At 43.2% G+C, this 23,904-nt stretch overlaps 1 protein-coding gene across 9 annotated transcripts in view; it reads right to left on the reverse strand.

Moving 5' to 3' along the window:
* Nucleotides 1-16,565, reverse strand: part of KCNMA1 (potassium calcium-activated channel subfamily M alpha 1) — a 1,011,367-nt gene extending 994,802 nt beyond the window's left edge. For 2 of the 9 annotated variants that reach the window (XM_059729761.1, XM_059729755.1), the window contains exon 1: nucleotides 15,266-15,604. In XM_059729761.1, the coding sequence (XP_059585744.1) occupies nucleotides 15,266-15,544 (279 nt within the window). In that variant the 5' untranslated portion in view covers nucleotides 15,545-15,604. Of the gene's footprint in view, nucleotides 1-15,265; nucleotides 15,607-16,371 lie in introns of those variants that run through there. The other 7 variants (XM_059729757.1, XM_059729756.1, XM_059729759.1 and 4 more) reach the window with 6 other exon arrangements.
* Between the last annotated feature and the right edge of the window lie 7,339 nt (nucleotides 16,566-23,904).

A 23,904-nucleotide genomic window follows, 5' to 3' on the forward strand; every position in this document is an offset into this window, starting at 1 on the left:
CCTGTGGCCAGATAGGTTAGGATCAATTTGCCTGTCCCAGCCCCCACCTGGTGCCAGGCGGTGTAAACATTTATGATAGGGGGACAGCTCACCAAAACTCCTTAAGTGGCCTTCCAACCCAAATAATTGCCCATCCCTGGTGTATACTATTTGCTGAGTTGTTTGCTATTTTTCAGGAATGTCAAACATAGGGTTAAAATCCTGCTCCCATAACTCAAAGAAGTTGAGATAAAAAGGGGTGGGGGGAAGGATTTAACTCATTTAATATGAGATAAAAACCTTGAGGAAAAACTTAAGCATCTTATATACCACACAATAAGTCCTAAAGAGGTTAAACTGAAAGGGTTCTATTCATTTTGAATAATTTTATCTTAATTTTAGGTGTTCTGGACTAAATCAACCACTGGCATAATTCATTTGTAACCAATAAAAATGGTATCCACCTTAGCACTAAAGAATCAAACAATAATCATGTCAGAGCCAAAAAATCTAGTAAGTACAAAATAAACTAAAGCTACAATGATACACTATTCCTCCCAGAGTACTTTGGCTGCTCAGTTGTCTAATTCACACCCCTCTCAAAAGTACAACAGACCAAATGCTGACTATAGCACTACAGACCACAGCACAGATCTGATTAAAACAAGTATAAAATGTAACTGGGAGCAATGAATGATGCATCAGGAAGCTAAGAGTAAGTAATAGCAATCCAGTGTTCTTGATGTTGGTAAGATTTGCCACTCTAACAGATGTAGAGATAAGGAGCAGAGGAAAACCAGGGTCCAAAATTAAAAGCTCCACCATATAATATAATAATTTAATGGAAGTGCTAAATATTAAAATATAAAGAATATTAAAAATATTCACTTACATGATGCTGAAAACAAGTGTTTGGAAAACACTTGCTATTCAAACAGGAAATCCTTGCTATTCAAAAAGAAAAAAAATGAATGCTAGTAAAGTGAGCAAAACGCTGGCTCTCGTTCATAGGTGCTTCTCAAGCAAATCCTGGGACGTCATTCTCCCATTGTACTCGGCCATGGTGAGGCCACAGCTGGAGTACTGCATCCAGTTTTGGGCCCCACAATTCAAAAAGGATGTGGAGAAGCTTGAGAGAGCACAGAGGAGAGCCATGTACACGATCAGAGGTCAAGAAAACATATTATGATGAGAGGCTGAGAGCCATGGGACTCTTCGGCCTGGAAAAGTGCAGGCTCGGGTGATCTGGTGGCCACCTATAAGTTTTATCAGGGGTGTCCACCAGGACCCTGGGGAACGTCTGTTTACCAGAGCGCCCCAAGGGATGACAAGATCAAACGGTCACAAACTGCACCGCGACTGATTCAGGCTGGACGTAAGGAAGAACTTCTTTACTGTCTGAGCCCCCAAGTTTTGGAATAGACTGCTGTCAAAGGCGGTTCAAGCTCCCACTTTGAACACCTTCAAGAAGCATTTGGATGTTTATCTTGCTGGGATCCTATGATCCCTGCTGACTTCCTGCCCATGGGGTAGGGGGCTGGACTCGATGATCCTCTGGAGTCCCTTCCAGCCCAAATGTCTATGAAATCTATGAATCACATCTAAGAAGTAGACCATGCAATAATTGAATGAATGTTTTTCCCTTCCTCTTAAAGCACAACCTAAATGTTATTGCATATAAGAGAAAGTACGAGGACCTAAGAGCCGCTACATAGAAGCATATGTTTACTATTATTAGCATACTGGGTTTTCCAATCAAATGATGACTTCAATTGCTTTGGCCAATGTTTTCACCTTGATGATTGACAAGTAGCCTCTCTCTCAGTTACAGCCAATATTGCCTCAACAAGTTAATTCCCCTATCACTGGTAAGGCACTTTAATTCATGTATACCAAACAGAACAGAACAGAAACTGAGTCAACTAGCTTTGGCTTGAGCGCCTGCAAGTTGACTCAGTTTAAAATAAATGGATACATTAAAAAAAGTTGGTCTGTAAATACATTTTCAATTTTAAAAATTAAAACTTTTATAAATTACTGAAACTGACTAGGAAGTCTAGAATTTCTTTCAAGCAAAGATACTAAGACTATTGGGAGTCTACATTCTAAGCAAGAAGGAAAACTATTTGATAAATAACCATTTCATGGAAAATATTATGAATAAGCAGAGAATCAACTAGGAGTGGAAGAAAAAGGCTGATCAGAAGCATAGGGGGAAGTAAAAATTGTAAAAATAGGTTATTAAAACAAATAGAAAAAAGGTTCTTTAGCTATATAATCCAGAAGACAAAAAGTAAATAAAAAATACCTATAGTAAGGTTAGCATAGGGGGTAAAGATAATCTACGTGTGACCCATGAACTAAATGAATTCTGCAGCTTTCAATGAGGTTAATAACATTGACCATTGGGGCAATGGCCAGGTGGATAGTAGGAATAAGGTGTGGAAATAAAAACTACTACAAGCAAATGAAAACACGATTCATGTAGTTTAATGCTCTCCAGTTACTCTCCATCCCCAGCTACTGAAAGAATTGACATGAAATTGCAGGCCCAGCAGCATTTTTAGTAAATCTGTCAACTCTGAGGCAGTATCATATGAGCTCATATATCATATGAGCTATATAATCAAGCCTATATTTAAGAAAGGATAGGGGATCATTCTATGCAAATAGTACAGAATGCAAGCCTATACACCTGGGAATTAAACAACAACAAAAATCTGCTATCAGATAGGAGCAAAGCAACTAATGTGGAAAAGGATTTGAGTGCACTAGACAGTCATGGGATGATTATGAACTTCCAGTGTGATGCAGCCATGGAAGAATGAAAGAGCCAAATCCTGTTTCACCTTTAAACACCTAAAAGACACTTACAGAGACACTTAGGTATAATTTTTGGCACTTATGCAGATTCTAGATTCTAAATCCTACTCTGCTACAGGAGGAAAGGCTAGGTAAAGCATGTAACTGCCACCCCAAAATGGTGGTAGAACAGGACCCACCTACCTTTTAGCTCAATAGCCTTGTGGTTAGATTACATAGGGAGCAGGAGATTTGAGTTCCAGGCCCCTCCAACTTCCCAGCAAAATTCTCTAACCACCAGGCTAGGAACTAGACATTATCCAATATATAGGAATTATCCAGACATTATCCAGTTCTCCTCTTTAAGTTCCCTGGGCAAGTATCCTAATGACTAGGCTACTTGGCTAAAAGATGAGTAGGCATTCTGTTGCTATTTGGAGGCTTCTGAATATGCTGAGAAAAGAGGTACAGGGTGAGCATAGCTATGCAGATGAAAACAGAATCTAAAATCTGTGTGTCACAAATTGCATTTACGTGGCTACATAAGTGCCACTTAAGTGTATGGAGATGGAATATGGTCTGGTCCAGAATGGGATCCTAGGTTGAATCAAAAGAGGAATTTCCAGTAGAGCGGGAAGTGTTAGTGCCACTGTAAAAGCCACTAATAACACATCCTCTGGAATCCTATGAACAAGTCCAGCACCCATGTTCAGGAAAAACTGAAATCAAAAGAGATGCAGAGATGGGGTACAAGAAGCACTTGGCTTGTTTAGCCTAGCAAAAAAGTCTGACAGACAATTCTATTACTGTGTCTCTATCTGAAGTAAGAGCATAACCACCACAGACTGAAAAAAAAGGATTTAAACTAAAGAATAATATCAGCATAAGAGCAAATGGACATAAACTGGTTGCAAATAAATCTAGTGTGGATGTCAGAAGAAAGTTTCTAACAATTAAAGCAATCAGGTTCTGGAAAAGTCCTCCAATGAACAGTAAAGAAACCTAACTCCTTTTTAAGAAGGAACTAGACACATTTATCAAAGAGAATGTATTATATTGTGCCTGTGATAGCAGAGCACTGAATTCAGGAGGTCCCTTCCAGTGCTATGTTCGTAATCTCCGTGCAAATACTCAACTGAAAGTGAACTAATTGCTAGAATTCTTCATTTAAAAAAAGAAACACTATAATTGAAAAGATTTTTTGATAATTATTTGAAATATAGTTGCCCTGGTTTAGAGAGTTACTAAAGAGTAGTATGTAAAATAGGAGGATTTTCTAATATCTAGAATGGGAAAATAATCACAGCATCAGCAGTGCTGTTGTTACTCTTGACTTTTCAGTAGTGACCTCAGTATGTTGATTTTAACAGGAGACAAAAAATATGTAAAAAAAAAAAAAGCATTTTACTTAGAGCTGGACAAAATATAACAAGACAGTAAAAGTAAGCATCATTTGCTTCAGCAAGCTTACTTCCCACAATATAAATAGGGCAATAAGTATTAGGGCTGTGCAAAACAGCACTGTTTTGTTTCAACTTCTATTTCACCATTTTAAAGGGACAGTGTTTTGTTTTGTCATTTAATTTCATTTCGAAGCACTGTCCCATTTCGTTTCATTGAAACTGTTTCACTGTTTTGACGTTTCAACGTTTTGTCCATAGGCTATAATGGGGAATCATGAAAATGCCTATAACTTTGTGATTTCTTGCCTGGTTTGGATGAAAATTGCAGGGATGGTAGCCCCTTCTGAGGGCGTGAAGCCTGCCAAGCTTCAAAGAGATAGGTGCAGGGGTTTCTGGGAAAACTGCACCTCAAACTGTTCAAAGCAAAACTCATGACACTTGCTGGCAGCTTGCTGGTTTCTGGAAAACTGCACCTCAAGTTGCTGACAAGCAAAACTTGTGTACTTGCTGGCAGCCTCCTGTCTTCCCACATGTAGATCTGGGGGCCCACACCCCTGGGAGGGCTGTGGGGCTGTGCTGGACTCCTCCCAGGCCAGAGGCAGAGAGTAGCCCTGGCTCTCCCCCACCTCCCACCACCGGACTGCTTTGAAACTTGAAACGTTTTGAAATTTTCAAAATATTTCGAGTGCCCTCATTTCATTTCAAAGCTGTTTTGAAGCCTTTTGATTCATGTCAATTTCACTGTTTCAAGCTCGAAACACGTTGAAACAGCTTCGAAATGAAACACTCATTTACATTTTGCACAGCCCTAATAAATATGCAATAGCAGAATTTTAACTTGTGATTGTAGTTACAAGCTATTCAAGTGCCACTCATCTGGTTTGTTACATAAGCAGAGCTCCTCAATGGCACTGTGATTTGGTATTAAATATTTGCTTATTTCATTTTATGTTAGCATTGGAGTTGTGTTATTATTTCATGTATTTCATATTCAGGACTAAAGGCACATGCCAGTTTTACCAAGAATACTATATGCTTGACAGAGTTAGGTGTAATTGGCATTTACTTTAAGCACTACACAAATACAATGAAGGCCTGAGAAAGGATTTCCCTTTGGAAGCAATAAATACAGTAGTACTCATTAGCTTTTACAGAATATTTTTCACACATGGATCTCAAAATATTTTACCAATACAGCAAGCACACAATTCATTAAAACATTGATGATATACATGTCTTCAGGTACTATCAAACATAATAACCTGCAAACACCTAAGCATGTACTAAACTTTACTACTGTGAGTAGTTCCATCTAAATCAGTGAGGCTACTCATAGTAATAAAGGTAAGCACTTGCACAAGGATTTAGGCCTGGCTGCAAACATATGCCCAAAGCTTGCAGGCTGATCCATGAGTGAAGGCCTATCTGCAGGTATAGCTGCTCTAGATGTGTTTTGAGGATTTGTCTGTCCATGAACATCAGCTTGAAGGACTTGTGTCATGGTACAATAATATCAACCTCATCTGAACACCCTGTGATTTCAAGGGCTAGGGCCAGACATTACACATAAACTGGTTTCAGAGATTTCACAGACATTTGGGCTGCAAGGGACCCCAGCAGATCATCAAATCCAGCCCCCTGCCCCAAGGGCATGAAGTCAGCAGGGATTATAGAATCCCAGCAAGATAAGCATCCAAATGTGTCTTGAAGGTGTTCAAAGTGGGTGCCTGAACCGCCTCTAGTGGCAGTCTATTCCAAACCTTAGGGGTTTGGACAGTAAAGAAGTTCTTTCTTAGTCCAACCCGAATCAGTCGTGGTGGAGGTTGTGACTGCTCGAACTTGTCATCCCTTGGGATGCTCTGGTGAACAGATGTTCCCGCAAATCCTGATGAGCACCCCTGATAAACTTATAGGTGGCCACCAGATCACCCCTGAGCCTGTGCTTTTCCAGGCTGAAGATTCCCATGGCTCTCCGCCTCTCAACATAAGGTCTGTTTTCCTGACCTGTGATCATGCATGTGGCTGTCCTCTGCACTCTCTCTCAAGCTTCTCCACATCCTTTTTGAATTGTGGAGCCCAAAACTGGATGCAGCACTGCAGCTGCGGCCTCACCAAGGCCGAGTACAATGGGAGAATGACGCCTGGGGATTTGCTTGAGAAGCATCTATGGATGCAAGCCAGCGTTTTGCTCACTTTACTAGCCGCAGCATCACATTGACGGCTCATGTTCATCTTGTGGTCAATCATGACCCTCAAGTCCCTTTCATCTATAGTGCTAACCAGCGTAGCTGCCAAGCCTATAAGCATGCTTCAGGTTTTTCCTCCCAAGGTGGAGAACCTTGCATTTTTTGGTGTTGAACAGCATCAGGTTCTCATCCACCCATTTCATGATCCTGTCAAGATCTGCCTGGATCACCCTCCTGTTCTCAGGTGTGGATGCTATATCCCAGAGTTTGATGTCATCGACAAACTTGGCCAGTTCACTTCTGACACCAATGTCCACATCATTGATGAAGATGTTAAATACCATAGGCCCTAGGGCAGAGCCTTGAGGGACCCCACTGATGACTGAGCACCAAGACAATTGGCTTCTATCAACCACCACCCTCTAGGTCCTACCACGGAGCCAATTCCCCAGCCAGCGGATCGTGGTGAGGTCAAGGCCGCAGTTAGCCAGTTTAGCCAAAAGGTGATCATGGGATACCAAATCGAAGGCTTTTTTGAAGTCAAGATATACAACGTCAATCTCTTCCCCCTTGTCCAGGTAATAGGTCATCTGGTCATAAAAGGAAATGAGAATGGTCAAGCAAGACCTACCCGCAACAAACCCATGCTGGGTATCCCTCAGGATATTGCCTTCAGCTAGTCTGTCAAGGATGGCCTCTTTGATAATCTTTTCCAAAACCTTCCCCAGGATAGAGGTCAGGCTGATGGGCCTGTAGTTTGCTGGATCTACTTTCCTCCCTTTCCTGAAGATAGGCACAACATTGGTCCTCTTCCAATCTTCGGGCACTTCACCAGAGCACCAAGAGCTCTCAAAGATCCATGCCAGGGGCTGAGCTATGATGCTTGCCAGCTCCTTGAGTACCCTTGGGTATAACCTGTCAGGGCCGGCTGACTTGAAGGTATCCAGCCTCTCAAGGTATTCCTTCACGAGGTCAGCTTCAATGGAGGGCAAGGACTCTCCCTCACCCGGGCCTCCCTGACCCACAGTGGGCAGGGGCATCCCGTGGGACTGGTGAAAAACTGATGCAAAGTACCCATTTAGCAAGTTCACTTTTTCCTGGGCATCGGTTGTCAGTTGCCCCATCTGGTTCAGCAGGGGTCCAATGTTGCCCTTGCTTTTCCTCCGGCTCCCCACATATCTAAAAAAGGACTTTTTATTGTCCTTGATATTTGTAGCTAGCTAGAGTTCCATCGCAGTCTTGGCTTTCTTGGTTTGCTTTCTGCAGGTCCAGAACAGAGCAGAGTATTCCTCCTCGGTGGTAGTTCCAGTCCTCCATCCTTTGTAGGTCTTCCTTTTAAGATGCAGGAGGTCTACTAGCTTCCTGGCGAGCCAAAGGGGCTGCTGTGCCCTTTTGCTGCCTTTCCTCCAAGATGGGATGGAGTTTGCTTGCGCATCCAGGATTGCTCCCTTAAGGAGCAATCCTTGGTTTAAGTGATCAGAAACTGGTTTAAACCTGTAACAGAACAAATGTTCAGTGCACATAAAACAGTTTGAAAATGGCTGAAACTGGTTTGCGATAAACCTGGTTGAATGTAATATCAGACTTAATTGATTTGGCTCAGAGTGGTTTATGCAATGTTTGTCCCAGACCCTTTGGTGGTTTAAGATAAATCAGACTCCCCCACCATCCAGGCATACTCTCTGGGCTGGCTGGGCTGGGCAGGGCTCCCCCCTCTGCTCTGGCTGCAGCTCCCACAGTCTCTGCAGGAGTCTGCCTGGCTTCTACTCCCCACCTCCCCTCCCCACTCTGCTAAGCTGGCATTTCCCTGTCCCTCACAGACACCTCTCAGTATTAGCTAGCAGACCACATGCTGGCTGCCTCCAAGCTGTGGCACACAGGACAAAGGCAGAATCAACAGATAGCTGGTAATGTCCCTCTGTTGTTTTCTTAATGGGCTGACAAACACTGAGTTAGGGGTTATAAACATTCCCTGCTGGGCTGGTGGGGGTGTGGAGTGGAATCCCTCCCTAATCAAAGCATTCTGCCAGGGCCTGGCCACCCCCCCCCCCCTCGGCTCAGCTATTTGCAAGGGAAGGGAGGGCTGCTCTAACACCCCCTGGCTTCTAGTCTGAGCCACTGCAGGCATGTGCCTGCATTTCTGGGATGAAAAGGAAATGTCTATCCACCTCCAAATCAGTTCAAGCTTTGCAGGTTAGACTAACCTGCAAAGACTGAATCAATTCAGGCTCAGTCTTTCTGAATATCTGTCCCTAGCCAAGACAGCCAGGAAGAAGGAAGGAGTTAAACCTACTAAATGGAAACAGTTTTGTGGGGTTCTTTTCCTCCTCTTGTGTGGAAAATCTGACCATAAAAGCAGTGAGTCCAGCTAGTATACGTTCAAGGTAAATAAAATAAAATAAAATAAATGGGAACAGTATAAAGGTTGAAAGTAAATTAAATCATTTTATAGTTTTTAATCATAAAACTGTTAATATAAAAAATTAAAAATGTCTTCATGATTAATTCCATTATTTTTATTCAGGGTCTGAATCCAAAAGTGCATTGAAGTCAGTGGGATGGTTTCCAGCAAATAGCAGATCAGGCTTTCAGATTCCATAACTCCCAAACTGACAAACATGTACACTATATCACTTCAAGGCAAATTGGTCCTTACACATTACAACAATGAGCATTCATTTAAACAGAATCATGGATGCTATATATGGGAATAAAGTGGTCCTTTCCTCTGCTCGAACCTGGCACATTCTAATAGGTAAGAATATCTACAGGGTGCAAAACAGAGCAATGTAAGTCTACTAGAGTTGGCCAAATAATGTAGTCAATCAGCTAGAGAAGAAGGATTATCATTTTACTAATCCATGCATTAATAATTTGAGTAAAAAAAAATTGTAACAGTTCTCCCAAATCCTATTTCCACCATTAGAGGCACAAGTACTAGGTATGGAGGGTGTGGGTGTGAGGTGAGGAAGCATATGGGTATGTGGATAGGTGGGGTGTGGGGAGCTGTGTGTGGAGTGAGGGTGGCTGGGATATGTGAGGGGGTATGGGGGTCTGTGTATGGCAGTGTGAGGGGGGGTATGGGCGCATGTGGGACTCACCGTATGAAACGCACACAGTCCCTCCCACCCTCCCTACAGACACACACACACACACACACACACACACACACACACACAGAGTCCCTCTCTACACACACATACACACCCTGCCTGCCGGAGTACCAGTGCAGGCCCATGCTCTCGCAATCTGGCAATACAGCCATGTGGTGTTGGAACAGTGTGGGGGCAGGAAGGCAAGGAAATGGCTGGGGGTGGAGCAGGGCTGGGCTGCTATGTCCTGTTGCTGGCTCCTCCTGGGTCCTACTGTCCCTGGCTCCTGTCATCTTTGACATGCAGCCAGAAGCAAATAAATATTAAATTTCTAAATTTTTTAGAGGGTCTGCAGGCCAGACAAAATGGCCTGTCAGGCCAGATCTGGCTCATGGACCATATTTTGCCTGCCCCTGCGTTAGCTGCATTGAATTAAGACATAACAGTCCACCAATTCAAGCCCCTTGGATTGGCATCATTAGTAGTTGTTTGGCATACTGGTCACCACATGCTGCATACTCTGAAAATTTGTTTCAATAAAGAGCTTTGATGACAGAAAGTCACAACTCACTTTCCTGCAACTGTTTGCAGAGCACTCTTGCTTTTTAGCACAGAATTCTAAACAGTACCATAAAAATCTCTTCTATTCAGATGGTTTAAGCAATGGGATAGATTAGTAGAAAAGGTCCTTTAAGAAAACTTGAAGCAATGCCTCACAATCCACAGGTACTGTGGATTAACATGCAACCATTAGACCAGGGGTAGGCAGCCCCCAGCATGGGTACCAGCGCATGGCATGTAAAGGCCTTTTGCTTGGCACTTGCACCTCAGGACAGACAGTAAGCAAGGGGCCAGGACTACACTGTCACAACAAAGATAGGGCCCCTTGCGGCTCCCCCACTGTCCACTCGGCGTGCCAACATCTTACAAGTTGAGGTTGCAGGTGTTTTTGACACTCTGCCCAAAAACGTTGCTGACCCCTGCATTAGACCAGGCCTCTACCAGTTACATTTTGGGTGAGTAGACTAAATTTTTCAGTGAATTTCCATGTAGGATTTGACACTGACTTCATTTTTCATGCAGGAATCCCATACGTGTTAAAGCTGTGTATGTGGATCAATATTATTAAACAGTTTCAAGTTCTTTATTACAGGTGCTTCTTCAAAGGTGCTAAATTGGGAAAATGTGTCATGTCTAATTATTTCTATAGTGAAACTCACACTTTTGCAATGCATTGAGGTGATTCAGTGTGATATTAAGAACTTTCCCCTTAATTTAGGGGCTGTAAACCTTTTCAAGACGCAGTTTTTTCCTTTCTAAACTCATTTCTTGCAAGACCTGGTGCGTAACTAGAATGATGTCAAGTCAGGATAGTGATCAGATCAAGGCTCCCCAAAGGGCTTTATATTTGTTTCAAACCCTGTCTACATCTTGCTTGGGGTTTGTAATCTTTACCCACATTTTAAAATATCTAAATAAATTTGGTATAGGGAAAAGATACTTATGAGCTTTGGAAACTTTAAAATATTTTTTTATGCACAGAAGAGTTATGGCTTAGCCAACAGCAGCAAGCCTTTCAGTGTACAGTACCTAACTGCTGTTTCAGAAGAAGAAAGAGGTAGGAGTAGTCAGCCTTCATAGCCCTTTCAGTCCTTGACCTCTCTAGTAACATGTCCACAATTGGCAACCTGTCCACTAGAAACTGAATTAAGACTCACCAAGTAATGTTATATAGGCCACTTGACAGCCACAAGATGGTAACAGTTCAATTACAGTTCAAAGAAATGCACTGCAATCCACTACTAATTTCATGAGCCATCTAGTCCTCTATTATTCCTGTGCCTCAGTCCAGTACTTCTTGCAAACAGGGAAGAAAACCAATGCACAAGACTCATGTACAAAAATACACAAAATATATTTAGGTATTTAGTTTTGGGGGAGGCCTTCAGGTAAAGAAAAGAAGAATTTCCACTGATAAAGAAAAAGCCAAAAATCTGTCTATATGCAGCATGACTGAAAATGATGGGGCTTTCTTTCCCACGTGATTTTTTTTCTTTTTCATTGACAAACTTTTCCAATTTAAGGTTTTGGTTTTAGACAAATAAAAGTTAAAATATTCAAGGAAAAGAAATGGTTTCCAAAAATATCCTTCTTTCATTAAAAATCTAGGTTTCTGTTGGAAGAAGTTTCAACCAGCTTTAATTCAATGTGCTTTATTACAATCTTGTACTAAAATAAACAGCCTAAAGTATTTTCAAAGAAAGCTTTACTATCACTTTCAGGCCCTCAATAGGTATGGCAGCTGCAGTCCATCTATAATTGTTACACCATTGGATTTGATATTTATATCATAGGTGGGCCAAGGTAATTCCCAAAAACATTTGTTTTCACAGAAAATAACTGTAAGCATGACAGACTGGTACCCTGCCACTGGGGTTTTATAAGGCAGGGGACATAGTATCTTAGGGGTCTCACAGATAACTAGTGTGCAAAGATACAATGATCAAGGTCCCCTCTGTTCAAAGGTTACAACACCTACTTAACTGCACCTGGCAGGCAGCTTCACACAAGGGTGCCCGTTCACTTGCGCACATGCAAAACCTGTGGAAATGACAAGTCTCAAGTCTTGCCCTTCCATACACCTGTGCAAGGGCCTGCTACAGCCTGTTTTATCAAGAACAGATGAACTGCAGCTGCAGAGCTAATACAACACAGACATTGTAGCAATGAGATGCCCCCCACCCTAAACGGGCAAAGTGTGCTATCAGTTTATACAAAGTATGACATTGGATATTTGTTTTTTGTTCTACTGTGCCATTAACAATAGAGCAATTAATATGATCAGTGTCCAAACCACCTTATTCAAATTGCAGAGTCTCCTTTTTTTAATACCAATCTAAGAACGGTTTTGCGAAGGGACATAGACAAGCATGCCACAACTAACATTCTCTTCCAAAAAAAAAAAAACCCAAGGAAAGATCTACTTTCTTCTTAGAATAGAGAGGTCAATGCAAACTTAGAAAAACAGTATTTTATAAACCGCTAAGTGAATTTAATAAAATGAAAATTACTGTATGATGTATTTGTTAAAGAGAAAATATTATCGGCTAAAAATTGCAGTGACTTATATTTCCTGAAGCATTGATATAACACGGTCAGAACAAATGTCATTCAGTTTCGCAAATTTTTAAAAAATAAGACCTGAAGAAGGTTATTTTGTGCCCAATAGCTTGTCAAACTTTTATCCCAAATATACAATTGGTTCAATAAAAGATATAATAAAAAACCTTTGACCCTCACCCCCCCTAAAAAAACCAAGAAAAAAGCCAAAGCCAAACCCCTTACCTCCCACAAAAAACTAATCTTTCAAATTAAGGATAACAGCCAATAACTGTTACTTAAATAACTACACAGCAAAAATGATAATATTAATAAATATGAACAGCATAAATTGGCTTTGGAATTCTGAGGAGGATTCAAGCACATGTTTTCATTTCCCTTTGACTCTCCGTTCCTGTCCCTAAAACAAGGGCAGCAGCATAAAGTGTTACACACGGATAATTTTCAATATCATTTTTTTTTAAATTCAACCCCATTGCAAACACAAATCAATTAAAAAATACATCTAAAGTACACAGCCATTAAAATGAAATAGGTTCCCAAAGTGAAGCTGAGAGAATCCTACTGGGCTTTATACTGGGGTTCTAAAACATAAAATATGGTAATTTCTTTGCTACTGTTAGGAATAAGATGCTATGGAAATTCCTGGAACCTGAATGAACTCAGTGTCCCACAGTTGTTGGCACTGTAATTCTGCTCCTTGTGACTATTTGCTATAAAGTCACAGAAATTAGAGATGGGAAAGATCTATTTGAGATCACTGAGACTGGTAGTCATGTAGATGCAAAGTACAGGATATCCCAGACTTTCCCTGCTCCCAGCCTATCAAGAAGAAAATTGGGTAGTGAGGTGCCAAGGCTCACCATTACCTACAGGACATTACATACATGTCATGAACGAGCACATTCACACACATCTATTGCAGCTGTAGCCTTATTGGCAGCCCTTCCTATGTGGCCCTGTCACACACAGCTTTTGCAGAAGTTTTCACTTTTTATTTCACCCAGTCCTTTTTGTGAGCAGCTGTTTAACCTTTTAGCAGACAATCATGCCTTCTTTGTGCATCCAGAACCCCCACCGAGGTATACAAAGAATGCAAGATTGCAACCTTTCTTATGATCCCTTACCAAAGGGGCCTAAAAAGGTGTACATCTCTCCTTGCCTGCAAAGACCTCCCTCACCTCTTCCACAGACTGCTCTTCATGGAGCTGACTATTGTAGCTTGGAGATTTGAAGTAGACACTAGTAGATGAAAAGTAAACCCTGAGAAGACTCATACCTAAAAGGATCGGAACGTGAAGGAAACTGTTCAACTAAACGGCATGTTACGACTTGCAAATGCATGGTTAAGATATGCTTTTCCTAACTTTCTTTAACAGATGTATGAACCCTTGGGTGAAAAAGCTGAAGGATCTATGAGTAAGCCATTTGCCAAGATACTGGCATACTCTGGCTTTTGACTCACAGGTGAAGATGCAGGCAATGGCATCACTTGCCTCCTAGGATTGTCCACAGCTTTGCCTCCCACACAAATGTAGTTCACCCTCAGGAGATAAGGGTACTAAAAATGTATAAAGGGAACTCAGGACTCATCTAGCCAACTCCTTCTCTCTCAAGAACTTGGATTTCTTTCCCTTGGAACCAGCATTTTCCCAAACATGCAAATGCATACACATTAATTTTCACAAGATACGGTTGAGTTCTACAGTTCTGTGATACCTGAAAAACCTCTCCTCCATCAACTCACGTTTCAGGGTTATGTTATAAATGAAAGGAAAATGAAAGAAGGGCCATTGGCTGATAATTTTTCTGCTATGCGACCTTGCAGAAACATAGGAAATTAGGGTTGGAAAAGACCTCAGGAGATCATGTAGTCCAACCCCCTGCTCAGATCCCCAACTCTCTCATCCCAGCCTAGGCTTTTTCTACCCAGGTCTTAAACACCTCCAAGGATGGAGGTTTGGCCACCTCTCTGAGTAGCCTGTTCCGGTGCTTCAGCACCCGCCTAGTGAGAAAAAGTACCTGCTTCATCTCTAATCTAAACTTCCCTTGCTGCAACTTGAGTCCATTGCTGCTTGTCTTGTCATCTGCCACCACTGAGAACAGTCCAGCTCCGTCCCTTTTCGAGCCCCCCTGCAGGGAGCTGAAGGCTGCTGTTAACCCCCTCTCAGTCTCGTCTTCTCCACACTAAAGCCCGGTTCCCTCGGCCTCTCCTCCCGAGCCCTGCTCCCCAGCCCTCCAGCCCTGTACGCTTGAGTGAAAACTCGCCGTCCACCCGCGGGTTGAAGCGCGCGCACAGCCCGGGCGGCTAGCACTGGGCGACCCCGACCCGAGGGAGCCCAGCACTCCACGGGGCAAATCCCCTGACGGGCGGGCGCGGGGTTGCATCGCTCTGTTGCTTCCTTTGGGGCGACTCAAAAAGTCGTGATTTGATCCGCTGGTGCCATGGGGGATAGCAAAGGGCCCCACGTTAAAGCCTGCCAGCACCCTAGCAACCAGAGCTGAAGCAGACAGGGCTCCGTTTGCCAGGCAACAAAACAAGGCGAGGCGGGCCGGGCCGGGCCGGGCCCGGCGGCCAGATACGCCGGCGCCCGCCCAGGCACCCGCGCCGGAGCGCGGGCAGGCGGCGCCGCTCCGCGCTCGCTGGACAGCGCCGGCCGCGGCCCGGCGCCGGGGGGCTTACCTTGCTCTTGCCGCCGCAGTGGCAGCACACCGTCCACAGGTACTTGAGGGTCCGCCAGAGCAGGATGATAAAGAGTCCCCCAAAGAAGGTGACCATGGACGAGGCGAGGAACGCCCACCACATGCGCTGGCCGCGGCTGTCGCAGGGCACCTCCATGGTCACCGGGATGATGAGCGCATCCATCTTGGGCACGTGGACGGGGGACGAGGCCGCGTCTGCGTTGAGATGGTTCGCGTTGAGATTGTGACTCATTCTAGGGCCGCCGCTGCCGTTCGCCATCGCTAGCAGCGCGCGGGGGCTCCGCGCAGCGCCCGCCGCCAGCGCCCCCCGGCACCAGCCATCCCGCCGCCGCCCGGGCAGGCAGTGCCAGCGTCCTCCGCGGCCGGCCCCGGCCCCGGCCCCGGCCCCCGCCCCCCGCCGGGCGCGGCCCCGACCCCCCGCCCCCGCCGGGCGCGCCCGCCGCCGCCGCCACCCACCGCCCGCCCGGCCCGGCCCGGCCCGGTCCCCCGGCAGCGCGGGCTCCGCGGCTCAGTCTTCCGCGCGGGGTTCAGCTGAGCCCCTCGCGCCGCCGCCTCGTCCAAGTCCAGCCCCTTCCTCTCCTCGCCCCCTCCGCTCCGCTCCGCAGCCGCCGCCTCCGGGGAGCCTAATTCAGCCGCCACTTGCCCATCAGCGCGCGCGCGGCCGCCGCTGCCATCCTCCGGCCCGGCCGCCTGCTCCGCCGGGGCTCAGCGCCTGCGGGCGGCCGCGCCGGGCTGCGGGCACCGCCGGCTCCCCATGCCGCCGCCGCCGCCTCCGCGTCCGCGTGCGCCCCGCGCGCCGCCGCTGGAGCCGCCGCGAGCCCGGAGCCCGGAGCCCTTCACAGGTAGCGGCGAGGAGGAGCCCCGCGCGGCCCGAGCGCGGCCGGCACAACAAGTCCTCGGCGCGGCCGGTCCATCGCTGCCCGAGCCAAGATGGGGCTGGCGGCGGGAGGGGGCGGCTGCTCCAGTCCCCCCCCACGGCCAAGCCAGTGCGCTCCTGGCTGCCTCGGTGACTGCCGTGACGCACCGCCAGCGCCGCGCCTCAGCCCTCCCCTCCCCCGCGCCGCTAATGCGATTTATTTTCAATACCGCTGTTTGCCATCCTCTCCTTACAGCAGATCGCAGTGACCGGAATACGAGATGCCGGGCGGGCGGGCGGCGAGATGCGCGCGGAGATGCCGCTGGTCAGGGGCAGCGCTTCCCCTTGCCATTCATTCCGCTTCTTCCTCATCGCCCTCCATGGGAGCCGCGAGCCCGGCGCGATTCAGCGGGGCCGGGAAGCAGGGCAGAGGCGTTAAAGCGGCTCCGGGGGTGGGGGTGGAGGTGGGGGGGAGTATGATTTCGGTTGTATTCAGCATCTGAAGGGAAACTTGGATCGGGGTTGTTCTGGAAATTGCCTGCCAGGACCAGGGGGGAGGGAGGTTGGGAAAAGGGAGAGATTCAGGTCTTCGCAGGGCCGGTTGAGTTGCAGCAGCAGGTGCCGGAGGATGAGAGCAGGGGTAGCTGTTTTTAAAGCTTGCAGGAACAAGGAGAAAATCATCATCAGGAAACCATTGTTTGTCCCTTTCCCCTGGGTTAAAGAAAAAGGGTTAACAGAAGAAGCTGCTGTCAAAACACAGCAGAGGCAGGAAGCACAAACAGGGTAAATGGATGAAGGTCCCAGGTGTCTCCCTGAAATTAACCCTAATGAACAGGAACTGTAGGTTAAAGCAGCCACTGGCAGCAGGAGAAACAACAACAAACCATTGTTTGCCCTTGCCTGTCTCCATCCCCACTGAGAAGCAGCACAACACGTTTAGACACTCATATTTAGATGTAGGCATGTGCAAGTATCAATACATATGCATATGTATATAACATACATACACATGCGTATATTAATCCCCATTTGGGTCGTTCTCTGCTAACCCTGTTGTCTGCACAAAGTATTGTTCAGATTCTCTTCTCTCTCCAAGGGTAAAATACAAAAGGCTGTGTATGCATAACACTTCCCCCTCTGATATCTATTTATTGCTTGTGCACAAAGCCACCATTATAAAATAATAATTGCCTAACCTTTGACAGAAATGGTGCCTGTTTCTGCATCTGTCATGGAGGATTTTTTAAAGTTTAAGTAATGAGATTAGGAGCACGCTAAACCTTTCATGTGGCTGCACTTTAAAAAAAAAAAACCTACTCACTAAGAATATGACCACTAAAATAAATAATGCAGTTTTATCCAACTGTGCAAATTTATTGTCATACTTTGCTCTCATGCACTGCCATATTTTCCAGAGATGGCTTCTTATTAGGCGTGGTTTGATAGATTCCTTCTTCATGGAGATGACATAATACAGTAACTGCAGACGTGTTAAACTGGCTAATGGCCATGGGGAAATTAGCAAATGGATCCAGGAGAGAAGTTTCTAGGTGGTATAAAGTGGGCCTGTTGCTCTCCTCCAGTGTACAAATCCAGAGAGTGCTCCTGCCATAACTGACCTTGAAAAGCTACCTCAGAAAACAGCCTGGACTACAAAATGGACATTAGTAGATAATCACCTACCTGAGAAACTGGACTCAGAACCTGGTGGTTTAAATAATTTTCCAGAGGGCTTTGGGGCTGGAGTTCAAGAAGACCTCCCTTAGCACACGGTATACGTAAGAAAGGATCTCTTTACTTAGCAAAGGTCTCAGATTGCAGCAAGGGAAGTTTAGGATAAATAAGAAAAAAAAACCTCTCACTAGGATGGTAGGAAAGCACTGGAACAGGTCACCCAGAGATGCTGTCGCGTCTCCATCTTTGGAGGTTTTTAAGACCTGCTTGGACAAAAGCCTTGTCTGGGATGATTTAGTGGGAATAGTCCTGCTTTGAGCAGGGGGCTGGACTAGATGGCTTCCTAAGGTCCCTTCCAACCTTACTTTTCTATAATTCTATGACACTCAGTCTTCAGAAGCCATGTGTGCAGTCCATATTAAAGAGAACCACAGCAACACATACACACTTAGGAAAATGTTAGAAATGTACTTCATTTCAAAAGAAAAAGAACTACAATACATGGGGCACTGATGTGTGGCAAGTTTTCAATCTAGTGGCAATGGTTTGTCATCTTCTGGTCTTTATACAATGCAATGCATGCAACATTTAATATATATATTTCTCATGTCTCAGGAATTATGATCTGAGTATCAATGCTTTACTAATAAACAAATAGCAAACATGAAGTTTAGTGCCTGGTTTTCTGTTACAGGCAAAAGCAGTTGCAGGTTCTTTGTCTTTGAATACTTGGGCAACAAATGATCAGTGTCATGATTCCTATCAAAGGGGACATGTATACTAGAATTTGTTTTGAACTTTGGGTAGGACAGAAAACAAGATGTTGATCTGCAGGGCACTGACCATGGCTTATCTTACTCCCCTGACTCATACTTGAGAGGGGTTAGGGAATTTAGTCTTTATTTTTTAGTGGGAAGTAAGAGCCACCTATCACCTTTAAGCTCCTGCTTTTAGAAGTCACAAGATTTCTCAGCCCTGACAAACATATTTTAACGTCCTCTTTTAGTTAATGTACTTTAAGTTTCCTAAATACTTGGTTGTCCTCCAGTTCAACAGTAGCTGTGAGATCCTTCCAAGTGTTATGGAAATATATGACCATATACATTAGACATTTATAAAATCGTATATTCCCAGAGGCATTTCCACAAATACAAATAATAATTTAAAGAAAGGATCAAGACAGAGTGAAACAAGAACTCAAATAATTTTATTATAAATGTTAGTCCTACACTTCACATATGACCATTGTAGGATAAAACATTTATTGTGAATGTCTTGTAAAAAATAATGTTATGCAATTTTGCTCAAATATTAATAACTAATCAGACAGTACCTATTTGGATTCTAGATTTTACAGACCATGTTCAATTTAAATTTTTCCTGCTATTTAGTTGTCTAATGCCCTAGCCTGCCAAAATTTATGCATAGGCTTAACTTCACATACAGAGGAGACCTGCTGATTTCAACTTATGTCACTTACCTAGTCAGAAGGTAACCTTCACATTTTGAATATTTGCCATGAATTTTTCATGCAAGATGGACCAAAAACTATTTGAAGAAATGTCAAACCACAAATAAATGAGATAATATTGTAGTTTGTTCACTAGTGATTCGTGAATGCATGGAAATTAGGTTTTTTAATTTAATTTATTAAAGTGTTTGACCATGTCAGAAAAGTCACTTTTTCCTGAATATTTTCTTTTTAGAAATAAAGTACACAGAATATTTTCTCTTTAGAAATAAAGTACACAGAAGCTGCAAGCTTAATTTCCTATGTTAGCAAATATATTTGAAGTTCCCTTCAAAACAAACAAAGTATTTAAGCCACATTTCCTGGTATCACCTATTCTGAGTAAACACAAAACCTATACATATTAGTTCTTCTACTTAATCTTGCAACAAAAGAATTCAATTACTTGTTTGGTTAAGTGCTAGTATTTACACAACTTGAGTGAATACTGCATTTTGTTTTGCACTGTCTATAGCTACCTCATGATAAAATCTGGTGCCCAATCTTGAGAGGTTAACATAATCAGGATGGTTCAGTTTGGAAAGCAGTATTGAGAAACAAGAAAAACATCAAGAAACAAGTTCTCTTTATGTAAAACAGTTCCCCCTTGTGGATAGTCTCTGTACAGTATCACAGATGGGAAGTACTCCAACTCAGACACTGGCAGTTTAAAAAGATTAATCTATTTAGAAAATATTCCCTGCAAGCAGGACAGTCACACTTTTTATATACAAAATATATGGATTTAGGGAAGAAATAAGCCAGCCAATTTTAGCAGAAAGATTTGCTTAAAATTATAGCCTTAATTATGAACCATTAAGTTACACTTAAATAAAAATATCACAAGGAATATCCACAGACAAATCAGAATAATGTAGACATAAATAAATAAATGTTATAACATTTTAGTAGTATACTTATATATGAGGAACTTTTCATATTGTAATGAAGGGAAAAAAAACTAAGCCAAGAAAAAGAAAACGTGCTACATATAAAGAAAGAGATGTAGCTAAAACGATGAAGATTTTAAATTTAAGACTGGGTTTCTCACCCACTTCCAAACTTGCATGCTGAAGTGGGGTGAGTAAGAGGAGATCCTAATAAGAAAATATTTTTCAGATCAAAATCAAAAGGTCAAATTCACAAGTGGTAAATACCTCCAATAGCATCATTTAGCAGTTATACCGCAAATGAATTTTTGTCATAGTCTAATTTTAAAAATAATAATTATATGTAACCAACAGATGAAAATGCATAATCTGCTCCCTAAATTTTAACTATGCTGTATCCATATGGATACAGTCAGACCATTATTATGTATTTGTGTTTGAGGAAAATTTCATTTAACTAGTGACTGAGCCCAGAAAATAAGACTAACCATTTCTATTCCTGGCTATGCTACAGTAGGATATCAGGAAAATTATTTAGCTTCCCTCTGTGCTTCAGTTTCACAATGTAGGCAACTGGAACTTATCTGTTCCTCACACAGATGCTACAAGGCTTAATAGTGTTTCTAAAATGGCTAATATGACTGCATGAAAGGTGCTGTATAAAACTGCAAAGGAGAGCGTCAGAAAGAAAAATACCAAAACATTTTTTTATAATAGGAAGTGCACTGCAGTTGTCTTTTCATGCTGAAACATCATTCAGCTAATACAAAAGCATTCACATGAAAAAAATGCCATACACCTCACCATTTAGGAAACAGGGTAATTCCCAGGGAATCCTATCAAAAGGCAGGGAGAAGGTTTTTACGTGGTGGACAACAAGCACCATTGGACTAGCTTCTCCCAAGAGGCCTAATCCTTGTTACAGAAATGTTCTGTATATATGCAAGTAATTACTAGATAAGGTGCCAGTAGGTGGCACCCAAGAATGTGTACTATAATTCTTTGATTTTGTAGGAGCAATAAAGCTTTTTGTTGGGTACAATGAATGGCTTGCCTTGGCAACATGATACATTAGCTCTTAACAACCCTCTCTCACCAACACATTCTCAGACCATGCTCTCTAAACAAGCCTCCTCTTTGCCACCAATTACCTACTGCTGAGCCTAAAAAGCATCCAGGGAGATGTGGTGAGCAACAGGCAATTAATTAATAAATGTGATTTACCTGGAGAATATGGACCAGAATTCAAACCCTTCTGCTCCAAACAGCTTCTAGGACTAGAGTGGAGTTCCCTTAAACAAAAGACATGGTAGAGACTTGACAAAACAAGGGACATCATAATCCCTGCTCCAAAGAGCTTATGAGCTAAAGCAGGAATCCCTTCTGTGGCAGCTGGAGCTGTAGAAAGTACTAGGTTTTTAGCTGTTCCAGTAAGCCAACAAGGAGCTTATACACCACCCAATGCCTGTATACCTCTGCATGTGTACAACCCACCAGCCGAATTACACAAAGACTCATACCTGAACATTAGAAGTTGCAAGAAGTCCAATGCTGCAATTGAATGTCATCTGTATCAAATCCCTGTGTTCCAAAAGGACTCAATTACTATACTGATCACACACAGTGCGGGAACTAGGTCTAGAGCTTTGTCTTTTGAAGATCTAGAAACATAAATGTCTGCCACTTGGCAGTAACACAACAATGAGTGGGTGAGTGGGTCATGATCCCCTGGCACTGCCTGGGTGTGGGTACTGAAATGGAGCCGAAGGCATATGTCACCCTCTTGTCTCCCCTTCCCCACAACCTGCACCTACCATGCAGCAGCTCCAGCTATGGCAGTAGGGAGGGCAGAGCAACAATGACAGGGTTGGCAGCACCTGTGTGACAGCAGCCCACAGTGCAAGGGTACTCTCCAGCAGAAACAGGATGTGGGGAGGGGGAGGGAAGTATCAGAAAGGGTTAACCCTCTCACCTTTTATGCAGCCAGTTCTTTTTTTTTTAATGGCTGCTTGACTTGTGTCAGCAGCAAAAAAGGAAGGGACATCTCTCTCTGCATCACTGAACTGCCAGTCACTGCCTCTGGACTAGGCACCACTACCACCCTAGGCACAGAAATGGGTGGTTACACCACTGCCACTAGACATAAAAAAACCCTGTTTCTTAAGTGGTAGGTCTCTAGTCCTCCTTGCAGACAGACCCCAGAGAGTAGTACTACACACACAAGTCAAAACTGGCATAAAAGGGGAATGGTGGAAAGGTATTGTGTGGCTTTAGAGCTAGCAAGTCTAGAAGGAAGGAAGGAAGGACCTAAAAACAGTCTCATTTTGCTGGACAAGGAAAGCTGGAGAGTTCTGAACAGAGGCTTCTGATGCTGTCTTATGAAAGTTTAAATGCTGCAACAGTTTGCTCCACAGAAATTCCACTAAAAGCTTTTCATTTGATGGAGAACACAGTACCAAAAGTGACCAAGCTCCTAAGACGCTTTAAAAAATAGTTTTTCCAAGCAAAATATATCAATGCTGCACCAGTTAGGTATGCAGAATACATATACAACAGTAGAAATCAAGTTTCTGTCAGTGTGTCCTTTAAGTTGCTCTTGTTATCTTATATTTATTTAAACAATGTGTATACTTACTGATTGTGACAAATTTTTCACTTTGAATTTTTTTCTCATTGTGCAACAATATGTGTGCAGACTGACAGTTATTAGACTAAGAGGCCAAAAGAAAGGCAGCTGTACAAGACTTATAGGAGGTACTTAAAACAATATTTGTAAGTGGTTGTAGGTCCAATCCTGTATTATTAAAGTCAGAAACCTCCTGCACTTTAAAAGATGTAGGGCTGGGTTCTAAATGCATACACCAAGAAAAATCAACCTAGCTTTACATAAACTTTACCACTATCTTGCATAATAAAGTTGGAAACCAGCTTGAAATAACATGCCTTTGCTCCACTGGTAACCTTTCCTTGTCTTGTGAAGCACAGAAAAGGGTGCCTACCTATTTAATCTTTATGCAAACAAAATTCCTATCAACTTCAAAGAGAGTTATTCTGCAATACAAGGTTCTATTATCCTGATGCCACTTGTAAAGCCTGTAGCTGATTCAGAGAAAGCTTCACTTCTGTTAGTATAGACAGCTAAGGAAGCAGAACATATCGCAATATTTAAAAAATTACCAAACATTTAAAAAAATGTAATCTATTTACTATCATAGATACTCATACCAGACCTGCTGAAGTAAATCAGAGCTACACCACTTGCTGCAGTGGAGCTACACAGATCTATAGCAACTGAGAATTTTACAACGTGAAATATTTAGTTATGCAAGAGAAAGCTACTGATCTGTATATAAAACTTGATTTTATTGCATGTTTATGCGCTTACCCAGTTAATTTCTTTACTATTAGTTCTTTTTATAAGGAGCTAATTTAAGCACTAGTTATGCTAGTACACCCAAGCTGAAGATTTAGCCTAGTTTATATTTTGCATCCCTCCACTCCATGTTCAAAGAATTAAATAGGCATTTAGCCTGACTGCAATCTCTTCCTATCAAAACATTTTTACAAAGATTAACTAATCTGGATTTACCACATCTCTATGAAACACCCCCTACTAGTACAGTATTAGAATATGTCTGAGAAGTTTGGTTTCATGCAGGGTAGAAACTCACATAGACAGAACAGCAGGG

This window comes from Alligator mississippiensis, chromosome 6, assembly GCF_030867095.1.
Source record: "Alligator mississippiensis isolate rAllMis1 chromosome 6, rAllMis1, whole genome shotgun sequence".
In the NCBI taxonomy this organism is placed as follows: Eukaryota; Metazoa; Chordata; order Crocodylia; family Alligatoridae; genus Alligator; species Alligator mississippiensis.